The sequence below is a fragment of the Nesoenas mayeri genome, assembly GCF_963082525.1.
Source record: "Nesoenas mayeri genome assembly, chromosome: 8".
NCBI classification, from domain to species: Eukaryota; Metazoa; Chordata; class Aves; order Columbiformes; family Columbidae; genus Nesoenas; species Nesoenas mayeri.
The window spans coordinates 20,663,473-20,682,791 of NC_137554.1; the positions used below are offsets into that span (position 1 = coordinate 20,663,473).

At 37.4% G+C, this 19,319-nt stretch overlaps 1 protein-coding gene across 3 annotated transcripts in view; it reads left to right on the plus strand.

Moving 5' to 3' along the window:
• Positions 1 to 19,319, plus strand: part of KIFAP3 (kinesin associated protein 3) — a 76,790-nt gene that overhangs the window by 17,579 nt on the left and 39,892 nt on the right. For all 3 annotated transcript variants that reach the window (XM_080348431.1, XM_080348430.1, XM_080348432.1), the window contains 6 exons: positions 10,677 to 10,777; positions 15,124 to 15,232; positions 16,290 to 16,402; positions 17,295 to 17,460; positions 17,673 to 17,798; positions 18,188 to 18,286. In XM_080348431.1, the coding sequence (XP_080204557.1) occupies positions 10,677 to 10,777; positions 15,124 to 15,232; positions 16,290 to 16,402; positions 17,295 to 17,460; positions 17,673 to 17,798; positions 18,188 to 18,286 (714 nt within the window). The remainder of the gene's footprint in view (positions 1 to 10,676; positions 10,778 to 15,123; positions 15,233 to 16,289; positions 16,403 to 17,294; positions 17,461 to 17,672; positions 17,799 to 18,187; positions 18,287 to 19,319) is intronic.

Consider the following 19,319-nt stretch of genomic DNA (forward strand, 5'->3'; position numbering starts at 1 on the left):
TAAACTAGATGTTTGCCTGAAATGTGGAAAACTGTTAGGAAATAGATTCTCTAACAGTAACACAGATCCAGTGCCCTCTAACCATGACTTCTGAAGGAGATACCCAAGCAGCACGCTATAGACTATTCTGTGGAGGTTTGCTTCATTCTTGCAGTCCTCTCATTTTGCTTGGCATTACACAATTCAAGTGAAGCGGAGTAGAGAAGTGACTTGCTCCAAATGAACTAGAGTTTAGTGGTTAGTGTGTTCACTTGTGGAAAGTGAAGGGGGGAAAGAGAAGAAGGGAAATGTAGAGCTGAACTTTGAGAAAACAGATTCGCATCCTTCCTTTATCTCTGGGCATGCTGCTCTTCCACTGTTGGACAGAAAGGAAATGTTATCCCCCTTCCCCTGGATGTGTGATTGGGTTCTAAAGTAAATGCCCTGGCAGCAAACAGAAGAAAACATTGTCTACAAGGAAGAGTAAAAACCCCTCACTTCTTGTTTGGACCAAATCCACTTTGTTTTTCAGTTAACTGGCCAAACCAAATACAAAATTTTTAGTACAGCCTTCTTAAATATATGCACAGCTTGTGACTCACATTCTTCTAATAAGGGTGCTATTTTGTGCTGCATCTGAGTGGTTTCTTACCCTTTGTGAAGCGAGACAAATAGTTCTCCATTCTCCATGAGAACAGCAGGCAGTTTGTACAGCAGAACCAGCTGAGTGCTGCTGTGTGTGTTATGGAGCCTGCAAACTCTTCCTGGTGGACCCCTGTTCAGAAGGAGCTGCTGGCACTATGCAGGTGTGGCAGGCAGTGCTGGGGTTTCTGTGTCCACCCATGAGTTAGTTATTCCCCTTGAAAGGATATTAATGATAGGAAATGGTACAAAAGCTGTTGCAATGGGAACTGTGGTGCTGCATAAAGGAGCAAATGTTTTTTTTTTCTATGATGTGTGCATTCATCCCTTTGAGCTGCTGGACAGTTCTTATGTGTACTGATGCATGTTGTCTTGAAATGTCATTTCCTTTAATTCACTTCCCAGTGCAAACTATGATTAAAGAATGAAAACCCATGATGCTTGGAAGTCAGGCTCAAGTGTCTCTTCTTGGTTGCTCAAAATTACTCGCTGCTTTGAAAAATTGAGGGCTGACTGAACACAGGTATTGGTGAGCTGAAAATTGGGTGGGTCACAAAAAAGTAGTAGTTGCAAATCAGGCTCAAATAGGGCATGGGGTGCAGAAGGGTTGTGCACGTGGCTGTGAAAGTATTACACAGTGCCAAGATGTTCAGTCTCAAAAAGGTTTTAGGCGGTGATGAACATCTTGGGTTATGTTTTTCAGTACAGACTACAGTGACTGAAAGAAAATTGGCTTTGTGGATTTGTGTTCAGCCAAGCATACAAGTGTTTGTTATACAACACTCTGAAACATGATGTGATCAGTCCCAAGTAGCAACAGTACCGTTTTGCTAGTCACACTATGTATTGAGCCGAAATGCCTTATTAATGTGAGCATCCTGGCCTGATGTTCTGCATTTCTTGGTGTTCCAAGCTACCTGATCTTTTGTAGAAGTCTAAGGGCTGTGCAATAATTTGCAAAGTCCGAAGTAGGTCACACTTTTCTATTATAAGTTATTTATTTAGACTGGAGACAGCCAGAGAAGAGGGTAATATTTACAGTCTGAGTTAGTCCTCACTGAAGAGTCTGCCTTCACTAGGTTCATTGATAGAATTTTTGAGAGTTTTATTATCTAAAATATTTTCTGGAAACTGCTGAAATTCCTCTAATATTTTTCCATTCTTTACAGTTTAGGTTTAATGAGTAATCAAAGAATTACCAGACAGTTGTATGTTGGGTTTCTTAACAATCAAATCTTGATACGGTATGCAGCCAAGCTGTATTATATGTTGACTGCTGTTTAAAAACCCAAGAAGTACTTTGCTCTCTAATTAACGGACTGCTGTGGGTTTTTAATGTTCTATTCCTTTTATGAAAGTTTCTTTTAAGAAGGCTTAAAGTAGAGTGTTCTCTTTATGAGTTCACTTGGCCTTTTTGTAATGAACTTATTATGGAACTTCACACATCTGTTGAAAATTGGAGCTTCTTATAGGCTACTGCAGTGTTTTTTCTGACTTTAACAGGGCTCGTTTATCCTATAAAGAAACATACATTTTCTTACCTGATCAAGTGAGCAAACAATAGGGGTCAGATGTGGCAAAGACCCTAACAAAAAGCACATGTCCAGCCATCAGAGTGAGGTAAAGTCATATCAGGATTGCTTGAAGTTATTAATGGCAGTAAAATTTATGCTTCCTCCTGTTTTCCCAATTAAATTGAGAAACCTTTTTTTCCTAAGGTGGCTCTGCAGCAGCTGGTTCCAATACTACTTGTGTGAATATTGCCTGGGGTGTCTCCATTCCTTTATAGTAGAGGCTGGCTGAAGCATATTAAGTAACAGTTCAAGTACAGGGACCAGTCTGTTGGAAAGCAGTAATTATTAAGGGATTTATTTTAATGGTAAGTTTTTTTATAATTTGTGGTGAGTATGGCCTAGGCTTAAAAAAAAACCAAGCCATGACTACCAAACAAACAAACAAAGCCCCACCAAAAGAAACACAAAACAGAAACATGTCTTAACATTCGACTTCTACATCTTTATTAGATCTGCAAATAAACCCAGCGTGTCTAACTGACTTAAGGAGAGTATTGGGTGCATGATGTGTCTTAAAAACCCAGCACTTACTTAGATAACTATGGATTAGAGAACTAACCCCAGTATTCTTAAAGAAAATTGCCTTCTGATGTTGAGAAATACAGAACTCAAAGTAGAGAGGCATCAATATCACTAATATTGTGTATGAAACAAAAATGGAATCCCAGCTATTTTTTTTAAAGTAAAGGCCTTCACCAGATCCCTGCTTTGTGTTATTGATATCAGGAAAGAATAACTGAAATTCATAACATGTAAGCTTATAGAAGTTTTTTGAGGGCTGTTGTCTAAGATTTTTCTGACTCCTTTACCACTGTCAGGAGTTGGAAACAAAGTGGTTTTCCATTTTGTAGCTATTACAGGTAGAACCTGGTTATCTGAACACTCAGCCTTTCAGGTTTGGGTGAGTGAAAGCTCATGGCTGTGGTGTGCTGCTCACCAGCACATGTGTAGTTAGCTGTGTTGTTAGCTTTTTTTAATGAAGAGGATGACTTCGGTGTAACAAAATTAACTTAATGGCTCTTGTCTGAAAATAGATGTGCCTAGGATAGCAGCAAGGACAGGAGTGGAGATATGGCAGCCATCAAAAATGAGGGAGCCAAGTTGGTGATAATTCACTCAACTGATGAATGGGAAGGTTTTCCTAAGCTTGTAGGTCTATTGTGGAGCTTACAACATGTCACTGCATAATTAATTGAATTATTCTGTTTCTTTGCATATTGCAAGAGCAAATTAATACTTATCAGCAAAAAGTAAATCTAGTCTTCTGTGTGAATTGTTGACATCTGAAAGCTTTATAGGGCATAATTTGGATGCCTATAGCATGACAGGACAGAAGTAACCAGCTCTCTTTTCTTGAAAATCTCCATAAAGAAGGGATGGGGCACTTCTACTTGTCTTCCTAAAATAAATGATATGATAAAATCTTCATAAAGCCTGTATGAGGACCAGGCTAGAAGAGAGAGGAGCATCTTTTCCAGAGCCCCTGTGAAACCTGCAGGCAGAGGGATGATCTTAAAGGATGATGTGGAACAATTTTGCAGGTGTAGAAGTCCCATAGAACCTGAGGCTTTTGTAAGTTCAGATGTAAGGGGGAAGGTTACAGTCTGCTTTCCCTTTTGGAAATGTGTAAACATCTTAACTCTGGAGTTTCTGCTGTTTATCTAAGAGTTTCTCAGATGATCTGCTCCAGTGAAGACAGCCAACTGCAGATTCCCTATGTCTGCAGTTGCTAAGGTGAGAAATCCTGTGTCAGTCAACAGTATTATCTTCAGACCCTTTGAGCTGATGGGCAGAAGACATATGCTAACATAAAAATCTATTGCACCATAGTGACTATACTGCTAGTATATTCTGTTCCTTTGGTCTTTGACATTCAAATGCTTTGTAGGGTGGGTTATAATTTTACATATGCGACTAGTCTCATTGCGTAAAGAAAAACTTTCTTTGTGAGGCTGAGGCCTCAAATGTCTTTTTATTCTTTTTGGAAAAGCTATCAGATCTGTGAGAAGCTTGTAGATCATCAGTGAATTACCTTTTAAATAACAAAACTGTGATGTTTTCACAATAAGAATAATACAATTGAATTGTTTGTCTTTCTTCCAAGACTTTACCAGTAAGAGTATGCTGGTGCTTGCATAGCAACATGTCTTGAATAATACGAAACTTAATTCTTGTTATCTGAAGATTCAAAAGCTCAGCCAGAATTTAACTCCATGTTTTGGGTTGATAGATTTGAACTTCAGCTTTGTGCTTCAGCAACTTTGAAACATGGGTAAAAACAGTTTCCATTTCAGTGCAGTGAATCATACCTTTCTCAAAGCAAAAGGGAGCAAGGGAGCATCCTGTTATGGTTTTTTGTTTTTGCTTTCCTGTCTTTGAGCAGTAGTATTTTGAAATATGGCTGCACCATCCATTCAGAACCGAGGCTGCTCTGCTATTAAGCTGTGCACCTGCAGAGCCAGGAGCATGGAAAACTTCCACCTATTTCCATTCTCATTCAATTCCAAACAGGAAGATTGGAAGAGTGGTTTTAGATCAGACAAGTCTGAATATTTTCTAGCAGTTGTAATTGGAGCAGTTGATGTAGTTTAGTGAAATATAGTATAGATATGGCAAAAATGATGCATGTCCTTCTATAAATTTCTGTTTCATTGTATAGCATTTAATTTACATAGCTTGGTGGGGACTCCTTGAAGAACAGCTTTGTGTGGAATTTTTTCCACCTGCTTTGGAAGTGGATGTTTTCTTAGTTTGACTCAAACTAAGAACCTCCTCTTCTAATTTCCAATTTATTTTAATAATGGTAGTGATTTATTTTCTGTCTCTTTCTTTCTTGGTCATAGCTTGACTGAAAATTTAGTTCTTATTGTGGAAAAAAAGGAAGTAGCTTTATTTTCTTCAGGGATAATCCTATTGCCTCCTGTTTTCTCTCAAATCTGAACTTCTAATTGATTCATCTTTGTTTTTTTTCAGTATGGGATGTTAAAACAAATCATATTCCAATTTCTATGTGAATTCATATGAGTTCAAGTATGGTTGTAGGACATTGTAAATAGCAAAATATTTTTTCTCTAGGAAGATCAAGCCTCAAAAAAGAACATATCTAAATATAGCAGTATGTTTTCTACCCAGTGACTATGCTTTGTTGTCTTCTAAGATTGGCAATACTGTAGTGAGGTGTTTACTGTCTATTTTTCAGTCTGTCTTGTACAGAATTCCAGACAAAGAAATTGAACGTGAGGCTCCAGATGTGCAACTTCATTTTTGTCCGTGGCTGTAACATTAAATACCTCAACCTAAATTAGTCATTTTTTAGTCCTTTGGCTTAAAGATCATCATTATACTTTCTTTTCTATTTCCTACAATAAAATAGTTATCCATATTTCAAATGTGGCATGTACTCAGTTCTTTTGGGGAAGGGAAAAAAAAACCAACCATGGTGAAATCAAGGTTTTAAGTTAGGCTTATGATACAAAGCCAGTTTCAAATAACATAAAGGTGGCACAGAAGGGGTTATTAGTATGTAATTAATATCACAATGTATTATTTACAATGCCTAGTCTCCTTGAGTATGAGCAGATTTGAAAATTCTTTCAGCTTCTCTTGATAAAATAAACGGATATATCCAATACTATTTATATTTACATATGTAAATCAAACCAATATGTGTCTAAACCACACATGGAGTAACTTAACCCGACTGTTTCAGACCTGATTGCAGGGAATAATGTGGGGCAGAGGTAAGGAGAGTTACCTTTCTATCGCTTTTCTTTTTCTGAAGGTGGCTGCTAAGTATGATACATGTGAATAAACTCTTGTTTTCTGACAGCAGTGTGAGACGGTGTATAGAGCTGATAATTCAGTTTGTGACATTCGTATCCATCTAGATTTCTTACTTGCCTAATTATTTAGCAGATTGGACTCAAGATTATTAGAGTTTGAAACTGAAATAAGGATTCACTCTGCCATTTTAATAGGTATTTACCGTCGTTTGTGTTCTGGTTTTGATTTAGTGTAGTTAATGTTTTACACATGAGTCGAATAAGGGTGTATTTCATATCTAATGTGGAGACATTGATGATTCCATTAGAAATGATGGCTACTTGAATTACTGATAGTGTTATGTTTGAATAATTTAGTCCATAATTTGTATTCTCATTTTTACATTAGCATTTGAAAGCTGAATCCTGCTGCTGCAATTCAAATTGGCATTTCAGTTTTACAGCTTTAGGGTTTCTCTTTTGTTATCCCGGAGCTGATGGAGGGATTTTTCATTTTAAGCTCACAAACTCAACCAAAATGTAGGACCTGATCTCATGATCAATAAATTTTTTTTTTTCCTTTGACTTCTGCTTCTAGTACATTTAGATCTTCAGCCTTAGCGAGAACTAGACATGGAATTCAGGCTTTGGTCCACAGAACTGGCACATGGCTCCTTATTAATGTTCAAAGGCTAAAAATCTGAAGCCATTTTGAACTCAGAACCCATCATGTATTTATTTCCCTCTCTAATTTGCAGAAAACTAGTTGTGAAAACAGCCCGAGGGACCTGATATTTTTCCATCCCAGCTGCTCCAGCTGAAATACAGCTGCAAAAAAAAAACCCAAAAAAATCTAAGTATTGTTTCTATAAACTGTTGAGTGTATTTTATAACACAATAATTCCCACAAAATCAGTAACTGCACTTAATGACCGGTTTGTTAAGGCATTAACTGCACTCAGCTGGGAATGACCAATTTCTCTGGAATGGCTGTATAAGAACTAAGGATAATTCAGTAACACTTTCAAATAATTATTTGGTTAATTAATGGTAAATTCTTGTGGAAATCCTATCAAAGTACTTGTGACCCCCACATTTAATATCCAATGAGTTCATTATGATTCATGTTTTATTGCTATAAATACCAGAAGAATCTATAATGACTAGGCCATTATTTTCCAGGGCTGCCCTTACTGCTTGAGGCCATTTGGCTATTCCACCTTCAGTCATAAAAGTTTGATGCTCAAAACTACCCACATTTGTAGGCCACAACTTTCTGGCACCCCACCAAAACTTTGGTGATTTTTATGAACACGTTTGGCAGAGATCCGTTTTCTCTTTTTTCTCTTGCTTTTTCTAGTTAGGGGAATAATTGATGCCTACTGTACCAAGTCATAAGGAAGTCTTTCTTGCAGTGTCTGCTTTTTCATGTGTGGCCCTCGGTACTGGTCAAAAATAATAGAAAAGGTATCACTTCCATGCTTTGGAAAGCTGTTTTCCAGCCAGGTACTGGGCATGGGCAGGGTTTGAAATTTTTCCAGCCAAGTCTCTAAACAATGTTTGACTTGGGGCTTTATTCATTAGCATTCAGATGAGTATAAAATAATAATAAAAAAGTAAGCTTGGTGCTGGCATATTCAAGTCAATAGGTGTCAGTTCGTTTTTTTTAGAATGAAGTCCCTATGTAAAAGGATGGCAGCTGGCTTGGTGGATTTTTCAGACAGTCTGTTGCTTCTTACACTTTTATACAATCTTCACCCTGTAAGATGATGCTTCGTGTTTAAAACGTAGATGTTGAATCTGTTCTCTTCCTAATCTTTGACTAACTACTTATGCACTGTTTCCAGTCAACTTTCCAATAGTCTGTGTGCTTCCTAGTTGAGCACAAAACTAACAATTGCATTAAATCGCGCTGGCTGTGCTTAGAAACAACCATGTCCTCTTGATTTTCCTGAAGCTTTTGATTCTTTGGATCATGAGGTGCCACTGTTTTGCATGAGAACTGAAAAAAAATCAGGAGGCTCTGCTTTTTTCCCACCAAAGTGCTTCCACAGGGAAAATTGGACAGTGAAACTTCCTGAGATCAGCCTGAAATTTCTTCCTTTCTGGGAAATTAAAATGAAACAAAACTTAAAATGCATGCACCATTAAATACTGGTCTAGTTGCACACTGTTTTAGTTTTAGTTCTGTAGTTTCATCTTCAAGTTAGTAGAATTCAGGGGGTTTTTCTGCTTATTCACAGTTGAAAAATTCTTTCTTGCTTAGCCTGAGCAGTAAGTGCCTGTGTCTGAGATGCTTTAAACTCTTTTCTGTTCCCTGTGTTGACAGTAGGACAGAGGAGTTCAGGGAAAATGGGTCAGTTAACTGCACAGCAAGAAGGAATTTAAATTAAACTCTTCTTTTTGAACTATAGTTATCTTTGCCTTGTGTGTCATAAAATCTACCTTATGGAACGTAATTCAAGAGAATGATTTAAATGCCAGTCACTAAAATCAACTCTTTGAGTTCATTCAGATAAATTGATCAGAATTCTAGATATTCTTCTCACTTTAGCATGAGTATCTAGGTTTTTTTGACTATTTTTGGTAGCTCAGAAACAGAGACAATACTGTCATTCAGCAATGATACCCAAGGTGTTTAAGCATCAGAAAGATGGTTGTGACAGGCTGGGCCTTTTGAAAAAAGGGGAAAGAAAATTATCCAGAGGTTATTCTCAAAAAACAAAAGGCCTTTGCTGCTATAGTAGGCCATTTTATTTGAAAATATTGCCAAATAGCAGGAAACTGCTGTTGCTACCAAATGTAAGACTGTCATAGCTGATGCTTTATCATAGCACAAATGAAGCTTGCAAAAGTGAGGAGTGAAAAAACCCCATGAAGGACAGGTTAAACAGATATAAAGTAACATTCTTGTTGACTGCCTGCCGGTTCGTACCTGCTGAAGGTCTGGGCCAACATCGCTCTAGTTTGTTTTCCTCTTGCTGTTCCGGGAAATGAACTTTCCCCCATTTTTACTGGCTTATTTTTTACTTCACATGGTGTTTCCTGCATAATCCAGCGAAGTTTAATTTGAGTCTTAAATTTGAGTCTTGGTGTTTGAGTCTTAAATAGAGGCATAGAAAGAAGTGTTAAGAGCAGTGCAAACAGCTTTTTTTTCCTAGCCTTATGAAATTTGAAGGTATAATTTACTCTTTGAATTTTTATATTTGCTTAGGATAAGCCTTGAGCTGTAAGTATGGGAAGATTTTTTTCATGTAACTATTGTATTTACGGTGTCACTACAAGTGAATAGGTAGGTAGGATGACCAGTCACAAGAGAAGCACGAAAGATAAGAAACGCTTCATTTTGTTTGCCTAAAACAGAGTGCGTATGTTTTAGCAGCTATAGTACTTTCTGTGCTTTTATTTTAATCACAACCAGAGTGACTTTCAAATTTGGGTGTTATCTTTTCCAGCTGTTAAATGTGTGGAAGGTTGTGATACAAGTCACATTTTTTTCAAACAGGTAGGAATCCAGAAGGATCTGAAAGGTCAGCTGTGTTTTTAGGTTTGGCATGGGAAAGAATGCTTCACTGTTATATGGCAGCTACCAAAAGGGTTTAGTGGGTCTTTTTTGGTAATTCAATTTTGAAAAAGGCACAAATGTGCATTCTCAGGATAAAGGCATCATATCCTTGCTGCTTAAAGGAAATTCCAGCTTCAAATGATGTATGCAGAAGAAAAATTTAACTGTGTTGGTTGCTGTTTGAGGTCTTGATGCTTTGCCAAAGTGTTAAACAGACATGTTCTTACTTAGCTGAAATAGAAGTGGGAAGTAGGCTACTTCTGATCAGTTGTATAAGAACAGCAAGTAAATTCTGAGTTAGTGACCTATTACATCCTGGTGTAACTAATATAAATAGTTGGATGAATGTTTTATCCTGTATGTAGTCAGTATCCTGCTAATGTAGGGCTAGAGGAGAGCTCAAGAGAATGCTCAGTCCAGATTTCAGCAGTGAGTCAGGATCAAATTTGTATGTGATGTTCTTAAACACTGGTATGTTTAACTAAGTTGGTTTTATAGAGCCTTTCAGTTAAATACTTTGCAGCCTACTCACATGAGCTGCTCCAATTTTTCTTGAGAAGCTTTTTGTCTTTGGTACGTGTTAATGTGAAAATATACTAATGTCATCTTTGAAATGTGTGAAACACAAAAGGCACCCACAGGATAATATTATCTTTTAGGATTATAAAACAATCAGTATGTGACTTATTTGAAAGACACTGGATTCCTTCTACAACACTTTTTAGTGGTAGTTATTATTTTTCTCTCTGGTACATTGTTTATAATTTCATATAGAGACAAACTAGTTGTGTCAATGGGTATATCCACTGCTAAATTGGTGTTACATTCGATATTGAATTTCCTAGCTGGAAACTGATGAGGGCTTTCTCTAGATGGCCTTTCACAAATATATTCCTGGCAAAGTGGGTTTGAGAGAGTGTATTGTGGTGCTGGGGAGAGAAGGAGTAGTTAGCATTGCTTTTCCTCCCTCTTTGCAGAAATACATAGTTCATTTGGATAGACCAGGTGAGACCCTTTCATTAATGTTACATCTCCAGTTTAAATTTTCCCTCTATTAGCTAGGACTTTTGTGCTGTTTGTTTTCCATTTAAGTGTTTGTAACACCTACAAAACCAGGCTTCTGTTAACATGGCTTTTTTTTTTTTCTCCTTCTAGCAAATGAAAACTACAAACAAGTAGCAATATGTATTCTGTATCACATCAGCATGGATGATCGCTTTAAATCGATGTTCGCATACACAGACTGTATCCCACAGGTATGTGGTTTTAAATAGGATGAGAAGTAAGATACGGCTTTGCCAGTCCTCTCTTCTTGTTCATAGCAGAGCTCGCACTGACACCCACAGGTGAAAGTGGGAACGACCACGATGCTGCAGAGTTGGTGTTGAACCACCTACTCATGAGGCAGTCTGGCTGTTCTTGCTGGCTTTCAATGGTCCTCAGAAAAAGAGTAAGTGACATATTCTCTGTCAGTGCTTCTGACACTTGAGCGACATCAATGAACTGGTAAAAAGACAGGTGAGCTGTTGAATTTCTGCAGAAGATCAGGAATGCTTGAAAGAGATTAAAGCTTGTGCACAGCAGGTCCTTAGGGAACCTTGTGGAAAGAATTTCCTTCACTGTTTTAGGAGGCATTCTTTTCTAATCCCATTGGGTATCAAAATGTCAACGTCTCCAGTGTTACAGGATATGAACTGGAAACCAGCCAAGCTGTGTTAGGTTGCTACATGTCAGTTCCTCTTCCAACTGCAGGCATGCACAACATGGGAGGCTTGAAGTCTATGGAAGGCTCTTCACTGATCTTTCAGGCTACAGTTTGTCGCATAACCCTTTGTCTCCGGTCATAGACTTTGATCCAAGCACAGACACAGTATCATGGGGTTTTGGGTTTTCTGTGTATGTTTTTTTTGTTTGTTTATTTGTTTTTAACAAGTACCAAATCTTCTCTTACCAATCTTTTTCTCAGTCCTGATGAGGCTGGAGTTAAGAAAGTCTGCATTTCTTAAGTATAAAAGCTTTCTGGTAGCTTTTGCAGAATTGCACCACGATGCCTTCTTTTCTGCCAAACATGTTTTTTTAAGATCAAATACATCCAGTATGCGAAGTTGCCATGGAAAATTTTCAGAATGTTTCTGATCATTACCTCATGACAAAAATGGTGATGTTTTTCCAAATACAGGAGGATTTTGGAGAATAGAGAAGGGAGAACTGGGGGAAACAACAAGTATAATATGTGTTACAAAATGGTCTTGTAAATATCCTGCTGACTGTCACAAGAAGCAACTATATGTTAAGGCATTTGCATTGATACAAGGGACCTGCTTTGTTCTGAGCAGTTACTGGCCAAACAAGAATTCGTGCACTGTGTTTTGTGGCTCACTTATGATGTACTTTCAGGGAATCTTGGCATAGCTCTTAATCCCCAGTGCCAAAATGTAAAGAGCTGTGGAAACTTCAGTGATATCGTACTCTGAGCTTTGGTGAGCATCATTGTTCCAAGAGGCAGTGACTGCGCAAACTAGTGCTTACAGAGCTGCATCCAAAGGCTGCTAGAGCAGGAGCAAGTCTGCTGCCTTCACTGGAATTGGACTATAACTACAAAATTTGGAAGATAGCTACGGCTGTTGATGCTTCTGTGGCTGATGTAATTGTTCACAGGTTCAGAAAAGATAAGCTGGACAATCAGAGCTTAAATTTTATTAGTGAGTGTTCAAAATTAGGCCAGTTATACTGGAAGACAGAGTTAGCAGAAAAGGTATCAGGAGAAGAAAATAACCTTTTTAAGAGGACTCCTTGCCATCTGATTCTACCTTGGAAAACCAAATTATCTTTTCGATAGTAGTATTTCCTCTTCTGTGGGCTTGTTTCCTTTTGAGGAAAGGTATACATCTAAACTGGCAAATACTCAATAATGAATATTTAACTGTTGTTGAAAGTGATTGGAAAATCCATCCGCTGTTGGCATTTTGAGCAGGGAGAGTGCTTGACAAGGACTCGCGCGTGCTGTCCCAGGTAAACATCCTTGTGGATTGCAGGAGTTAGTGGGTGCTATTCTAGTAACAGTTAAAAGTGAGTATTAACAGTTCATTCTTGTTTAGACCTCAGCAATGCGTGTTTTGTTTAAATAGGTGCAAATGCCATCCAGATGCTTATAAAAGCCTTTATTGGTAATAACCTGGCCAATCAAAGGGCATGGTTAGGCAGTGATGTCATGGCGATATTTAATATTTTACCGCAGAGCCGTGTGCAAGGTTCTCCGCAGCTACCCACATGTTTTCCACCACGGTTGTCCTGTTTGGCCCCTCTTTGATCTATAAGCTTCTTTTCAGCTTAATGCTGGTAAACGTCCTCTCTTGACAGCACCCTTTGCTCCTGTCCGCCATTATCTGCTGAAGTTCAGAAACCAGAGCATCACTTCAAACAGCCGAGTTAGGGAGTAGCTGGTCAGGAGAGATTCCTGAGGCATGCAGTTCTGGCATAATCATTCAAAGATGTTTGAGCCGGGCTTGGGGAGGGGGTTGGACAGAGGTGTATGTGAGCAGAGAGCTGTGGGGGTTGGCCTCTGGTCACTGGTAAATAAGTGAAGTCAGGTGCCAGAGAGTCTAGACACAGTGATTTCAGTCCTGGTCTGTGGTATCTGATACTCAATATGGGACTTGTCTGATTGAACACTACTGCCTCTTCATTGCACATGCGGCAGCCTTTTTACTGCCTTCCTGTTAAATCAGTAAAAGATGACAATGGACATAGTAAAAGCAGAACAAATTTAATTTTAATATTTCCTATTTGGCAGCAATTACTCTTCCTTTTGAAGTGGCACAAGAAGCAATCAAATTAAATGAAGACATAATAGGAAACATGGAGCTCATACGAAACTATTATTTTAAAATTTGAACAGCTTTAATTGAAACTGGATATATTTTTTGTTTTTATAGAGAAGTAGTTCAGTAATTAACAGTGTAATCCCATCTTGTTAAACATCTAATTTCCACAGATTTTGTATTGTGTAAGTAATGAGAATGTTTCCCTTCAAATTATTTGAAAGGGTTTTAAAAATCTGTTTTTAAAGGTTTTGTAACAGAAGAGTTGCAGGGGGTGATTTTTTCAAAGCTCATGTTCTACTTGTTAAGTGGCAACTTTCTTCTCTGGTTAATTCACTGTCAGGCTTGCAGATTTAATAAACTGGGGAATTTATAAGTTCTTAAAACAACCTAGGGAAATATGATTCTGCCGTTTTAAGAAAGGGAGGAAGAAATAGATGACATGTTTTTAAACAATAAATGAAACTCCCAGAAAAAAGAGATTAATAACTATGTTGTAACTTTTTTTTTTAAACTATTATTTTATTTCGGTCCACTTGGAGTGGCAGCCTGCTATCTGATAATAGAAAAGCATTCAGAATGGCTGTAGTAAAATACTTGGGTGTGAAATACCTGTAGTTTTATTGTTCTTTTTCATCCCTCTCTCTAAATGGGATGCTCACCCGCTTTCTCTAGTTTTTAATGCTTTAGAAACTGTCTTTCCACCAGGGGGCAAGCACACAAATATTTAATGATTAGTTGTTGCTTTCTTCTACTCCCACCCTTTTTTGACACAAACTGAGCTACATTTCTTGTACCTTATGTCCTGCTTATCTTTAGGTTCAGTTGTTTCTACTGCCAGTAATCTCAGTCCTGTTTTGCATTATAATCTTGGCGTGTCTTATGAACTGAGCAGGTTTTAGGAGCAAATGGGGTGACGTCCTACTGCCCCTCAATGAGGAAGCTGTGCAACTTGTCTGTCGTGGCTGGAAACAGAGGAAAAAAAAAATGTGTTTGAGTTGTGTTTGTATATTCGATATGCCACTTCAAAAAAATGTTCATATTGAACAAAGTGAGACTAGATAGATAGCTTGTGATGTAATAAGTAATACAAGTGCCAGGTGTATAAAATGATGGCAATCCATAGGTCTTTTTCCCTAGAGAATCATTCGGGAATTCAGTGATGCTTACTGAACAGTTGGAACAGGATTATAGGTGATCGTATACTTATGTTAACCTGAGTTGTTCTGTCCCATTACCAAAAGAACAGGACTACTATTGAGAAATCATCAGTGCTAGCAATGGAAGCTGCAAAAATGAAGCACATTGCTGCAGATATAGCTAATTTACCTATCCACAGAGTAATCTCAAAGCAAAATAATTGTAGAATTTTTCTGCAATTAAGTATCTGTTTAGAGTTGTAATTTTATTAAGCAACCGGGTATTAATCTGACTTTCTGTGGTACTAAGTTGTGGGGTGTTTTTTCTATGTTAAGTTTACCTAAACTTTCAAAACAAGTTTACCCATTCACAACTTAAAAAAAAAAAGTTCAGTGGCAGCAATAAAATGTAAGTAACTCAGGTCATGAGCGACTGCCACTTTTATAAATGTCATTGTCCCCAAATAATCAAACTATACATTTTGTGCCCTCGACCTTTATAACTTTACTGTTTCTCTAGAAATGTTGAATATTAATTTAAAAAAAAAAAAAAAAAAAAAGATACTGTGGTGAACATCATAACATTGCTCTTCTAGTGCTTTGGAAAGATAATGACTTAAGTATGCTTGTGTTTCTTACCAGTTAAAGAAGATGCTTTTTGAATGTCCGGATGAGCGAGTTGACCTGGAGCTTATTTCTTTCTGTATTAACCTTGCTGCTAACAAAAGAAATGTACAACTTATCTGTGAAGGTAAGCATACTGAGATTTTACTGTTTTCTTGGACATGGCAACACTTTAAATATATTTATTTAATATGCTTACATATATAATTTATGTATATTTTCATGAGTTACTTGTTAATGTATATGTATTTTTGTAAATAAAATGCACCTGTTTGGGTAATAATTGCAAGTAAATGACCATATCCTTCCTTAGATTGATCTTGGTGGCAGGAATGACACTGAGTAGCCACACATGCCCACGTCTCTCATATGTGCATTCAGTTCTGCAAAACACACTGATGACATTACTGTGGGAAACTATGGCTGTATGGAAAGATTTTGTTCTACCTGATGTCTAAAATCCATCTTCAGCTAACTGGTGTTTCACCTGCCAGTACCAAACTAATAGCACAGTGATGTCACTTGGTTGCATCTTTCCGCTGTTTCTATTTAATTGAGCAGCTTTTGGGTTCTAGTATTTTGTTACGTGGTATAGATGCATTATGCATTTCATTCACTAGCTCACTACGTTGCTTTTAAAACTTCATTCTTTTCATACTAGCAGTTTTGTTATGTGGTATTCCCTTGTAATGATCTACAGGACTGGTAAATAATCTTTTAAAACCATAACAATGTAGTTATTCTGTGGAGTGGGGAGACACGTCTTTGAGCTCATACCAACAGCTGGGCTGTGTCTCCACTAACTGCACTTGATGATAGGATAATGATTCAGATCTAGAACCTTTCTTGATCTGAATAAATAACTGAGGACAGCCGAAGCATTTAGTTATTTATCTGACTTTGTGTCCCACCACTACATACGGTCACTATAGTTGTTTTAAAGAAACTATAGAATTTATACAGAATAGGTCTCTTCTTTTCAACTTAAATTTGGGAGAAGAAACAGTTCCTGTCCAGATTCTTAACTGTTTCTGTTCAAACTTTTAAAAATTAAGGCTGGGCCGTTTGGGGTTTTTTTTAGTTTTTGTGGGTTTTTTGTATGTGTGAGGTGGTGTTTTTTGATGAGCCAGTACTTTTCTTTTATTATTTTTTGGAGGTTTTCCTAAGTGTTTGTTTCTTTTCAGGAAATGGTTTGAAAATGCTAATGAAGCGGGCTTTGAAATTTAAGGACCCATTGTTAATGAAGATGATCAGGAATATTTCACAACATGATGGACCATCTAAAAGCCTGTTTATTGTAAGTACTGTGTGATACCTCATGATCTCTCATTCTTCCTGGTGGAAAAGTTTTCTTGGCTGTCATGAGTTGATTTATGTTTTGTTTTATAAGGCTATCTCAGCTGGTAGATCAGAGTTTGGATCCCTCACAACAGGAAAAACAGATCTTAAGCTATATCCAGTAAGACCCTGTTCCAAAACAAACAAGCAAAAATGGGCAAACAACAACAAAAAAACCCTACAACACTCAACTGCTGGAGTGCACATTATAACAATTAACAGTTATCCTAAATCTCTGCTTTTAGAGCTACAGGGCAAAATAAAGTGGTCTCTTTTTTTTTAAGTGGATGTTATAAAATGTTGAATACTTAATATTCTGTTAACCATGGAAAGCTACCCTTTGAAAAGAAGGCAGGAAAACACAACATACTAATTGTGGATATTTTAAACATTCTGTTAAAATGAGGACTGACTACCAAATTGGCTTAAAGCAGTATGGAATTAGTAAATAGAATCCATGATTCCTCTGTTCGTGTCCCAGAAAGTCTTGTAGTTATTTCTTAAAGTCTTTGAGAAGAGGGTTCAATACTGTCGCTAATGCAGTACAGTGTTCGCTGTTGTCTTTCCCTTATTTTCTAACAGCCTTTTGAAACTCTGTGTGTAGTAGCTACTGTTGGAACATCTGAACAAATGATCTACATCTCCTGAAAGTGAAAGGATAGAGAGAAAGAATGCTGAAATGTTTTCTTGGATTATTCCTCAGCTGAAATTGAAACTGCCATATTAGACCTCATTTCAGGAGAAAAGTCTCCTTAGTATTCTTTTGAGAACTAGTTCGATTTCACCAAGTTGTGAGTTCTTCAGAAACCCAAATTATTCACCTGTGATGTTTGTTTCTGAATTTTCTTTAGGATTATGTTGGTGATTTAGCAGCTCAAATATCAAATGATGAAGAGGAGGAATTTGTGATTGAATGTCTGGGAACACTTGCAAATTTGACCTTACCAGATCTGGACTGGGAACTTGTACTGAAAGAGTACAAACTGGTTCCATACCTCAAGGATAAACTAAAACCAGGTCTGTACAAAGTTGGGTTAATCTTTCAAAGTCTTGTCTCTCGAAGAATACTTAGAGTGCTCTTTCAGAGTAGAATCTATTTACCTTTATAATTTGTGTTTGTTGGGGAAACATAACACTGAAGAAGAGAATAGTATCTACAGATGAATATACAACTGCTATGAATTTAAGTTTTTCTAAGAGGTAATACTTTCTGCCTTCTGACTTACCAGGTTCTGCAGAAGATGACCTTGTTTTAGAAGTGGTGATAATGATTGGAACAGTTTCTATGGATGACTCTTGTGCTGCTCTGCTGGCTAAATCTGGAATCATCCCTGCACTCATTGAGCTTCTAAATGGTATATTGCCATGGTTGAATTCAGGTCTTGTTTTTCAGAGAAGTTTAGTTCATGTAGCTATGCTGCAACTGAATGTGCCATTCATTTTCTCTTGCAAGGCAGGGGTAGGTGTTTTGTATACAAAAGGAGCAATTACTCTCTTATTGATGGAGAGATACTGACAAGTGGTCTAATAGATTTGATTTTTCCCACAACTCTTGCTGCTATTTGTGGTCTTTCTACTTGGCTGGAGCAGGGAAGAAAACACTAAGAGTTGTCAGGAGAGGAGATTTCATGCATACCACTGAACTGTCTAGCTGACATGTAAGAGCTGGGCTTTCTGTAAGCATCAAGAGCTTCCTGTTGTGAGATCTGAAATGGTGGTGTGTTTGTTTGTTTTTCTCTTGCAGCTCAGCAAGAAGATGATGAATTTGTCTGCCAGATCATCTATGTATTTTATCAGATGGTCTTCCACCAAGCCACCAGAGATGTCATTATCAAGGAAACCCGTATCTTTTTAAAGATTAAACATCTAAAATTACAGCACTTAATTTGCTATCACTGATGTTTGTCCTATATTTCTCTTACATAAGCCTCCTGATCTCAGCGGTTTATTTGTAAATGGTTTATTTCAACTGAAGAAAAAGTCCAGGCAGCCAAGGCATGTAGAGGGACTGCAAGATTAATAGTAGAGATTAAAAGTTAGTCGGCTTTGAAACAAGGAGGGAGGTAGGAGGGGGATCACTGGATCAGATGGCTCATTAGTTCCTATCCAATCTGAGTTACTATATGAATTTGTTTTGCAAATCATAGTCAAAATCACAGCCCATAGAAGAACTTACATAGAGCACAGACAAACTTCTTGCACTGAACCATTACACATATGTTGCATAGTCTGAAGTTATATGTGCATTAAAATACTTTAATCTCATTTTCTCTTATATCAGTCTAGACAATGTAAATTATGCCTGCTCTGTATTTTTTGTCCACCTAATTGTTCTTTGAATTTCATTTTTGGTGTAAGTCTCCCAGCTTTTTCCCACTATGGAGATGTTGATTTCTGTTCCTGGCTAATCTTTTTTTCCTTTTTTTCCTTTTTTCACCTGTGTGTGACAAAATCTGTTCTTCGGTTTTCTTCTATCATGGATCTAGTCATTTTTTTGTATGGTACTTATAACTCTTCGTCAGTTCTTACTACTGATTCTTTCAATTACTGCTGTTGTTGAGCTTATTCAGATGAGCTTCAAACCGTGGAAAGAGCCACAAGCTGCCTTTGTGGGCCTTAACCAAATGTTAGATTTTATTGAAATGTAAAGAATAGTGGGGCCTTGTAGGCATAGTAGATTAGTGATTACTAGCAATACAAGGACTACTTCTTAATGCCCTTTTTCCTTTGAGCTCTGTGGAATATCTGAGAAACCATTTAGGATGTTGTTGTTTATCTCCTGTTTGGACTCTAGGTGACTAGCTTTAAAAAGAAATAAACTTGCATCTCTTTCCATATCTGTAATGATAAAGCACCAACATTTGAACAATGCTTTT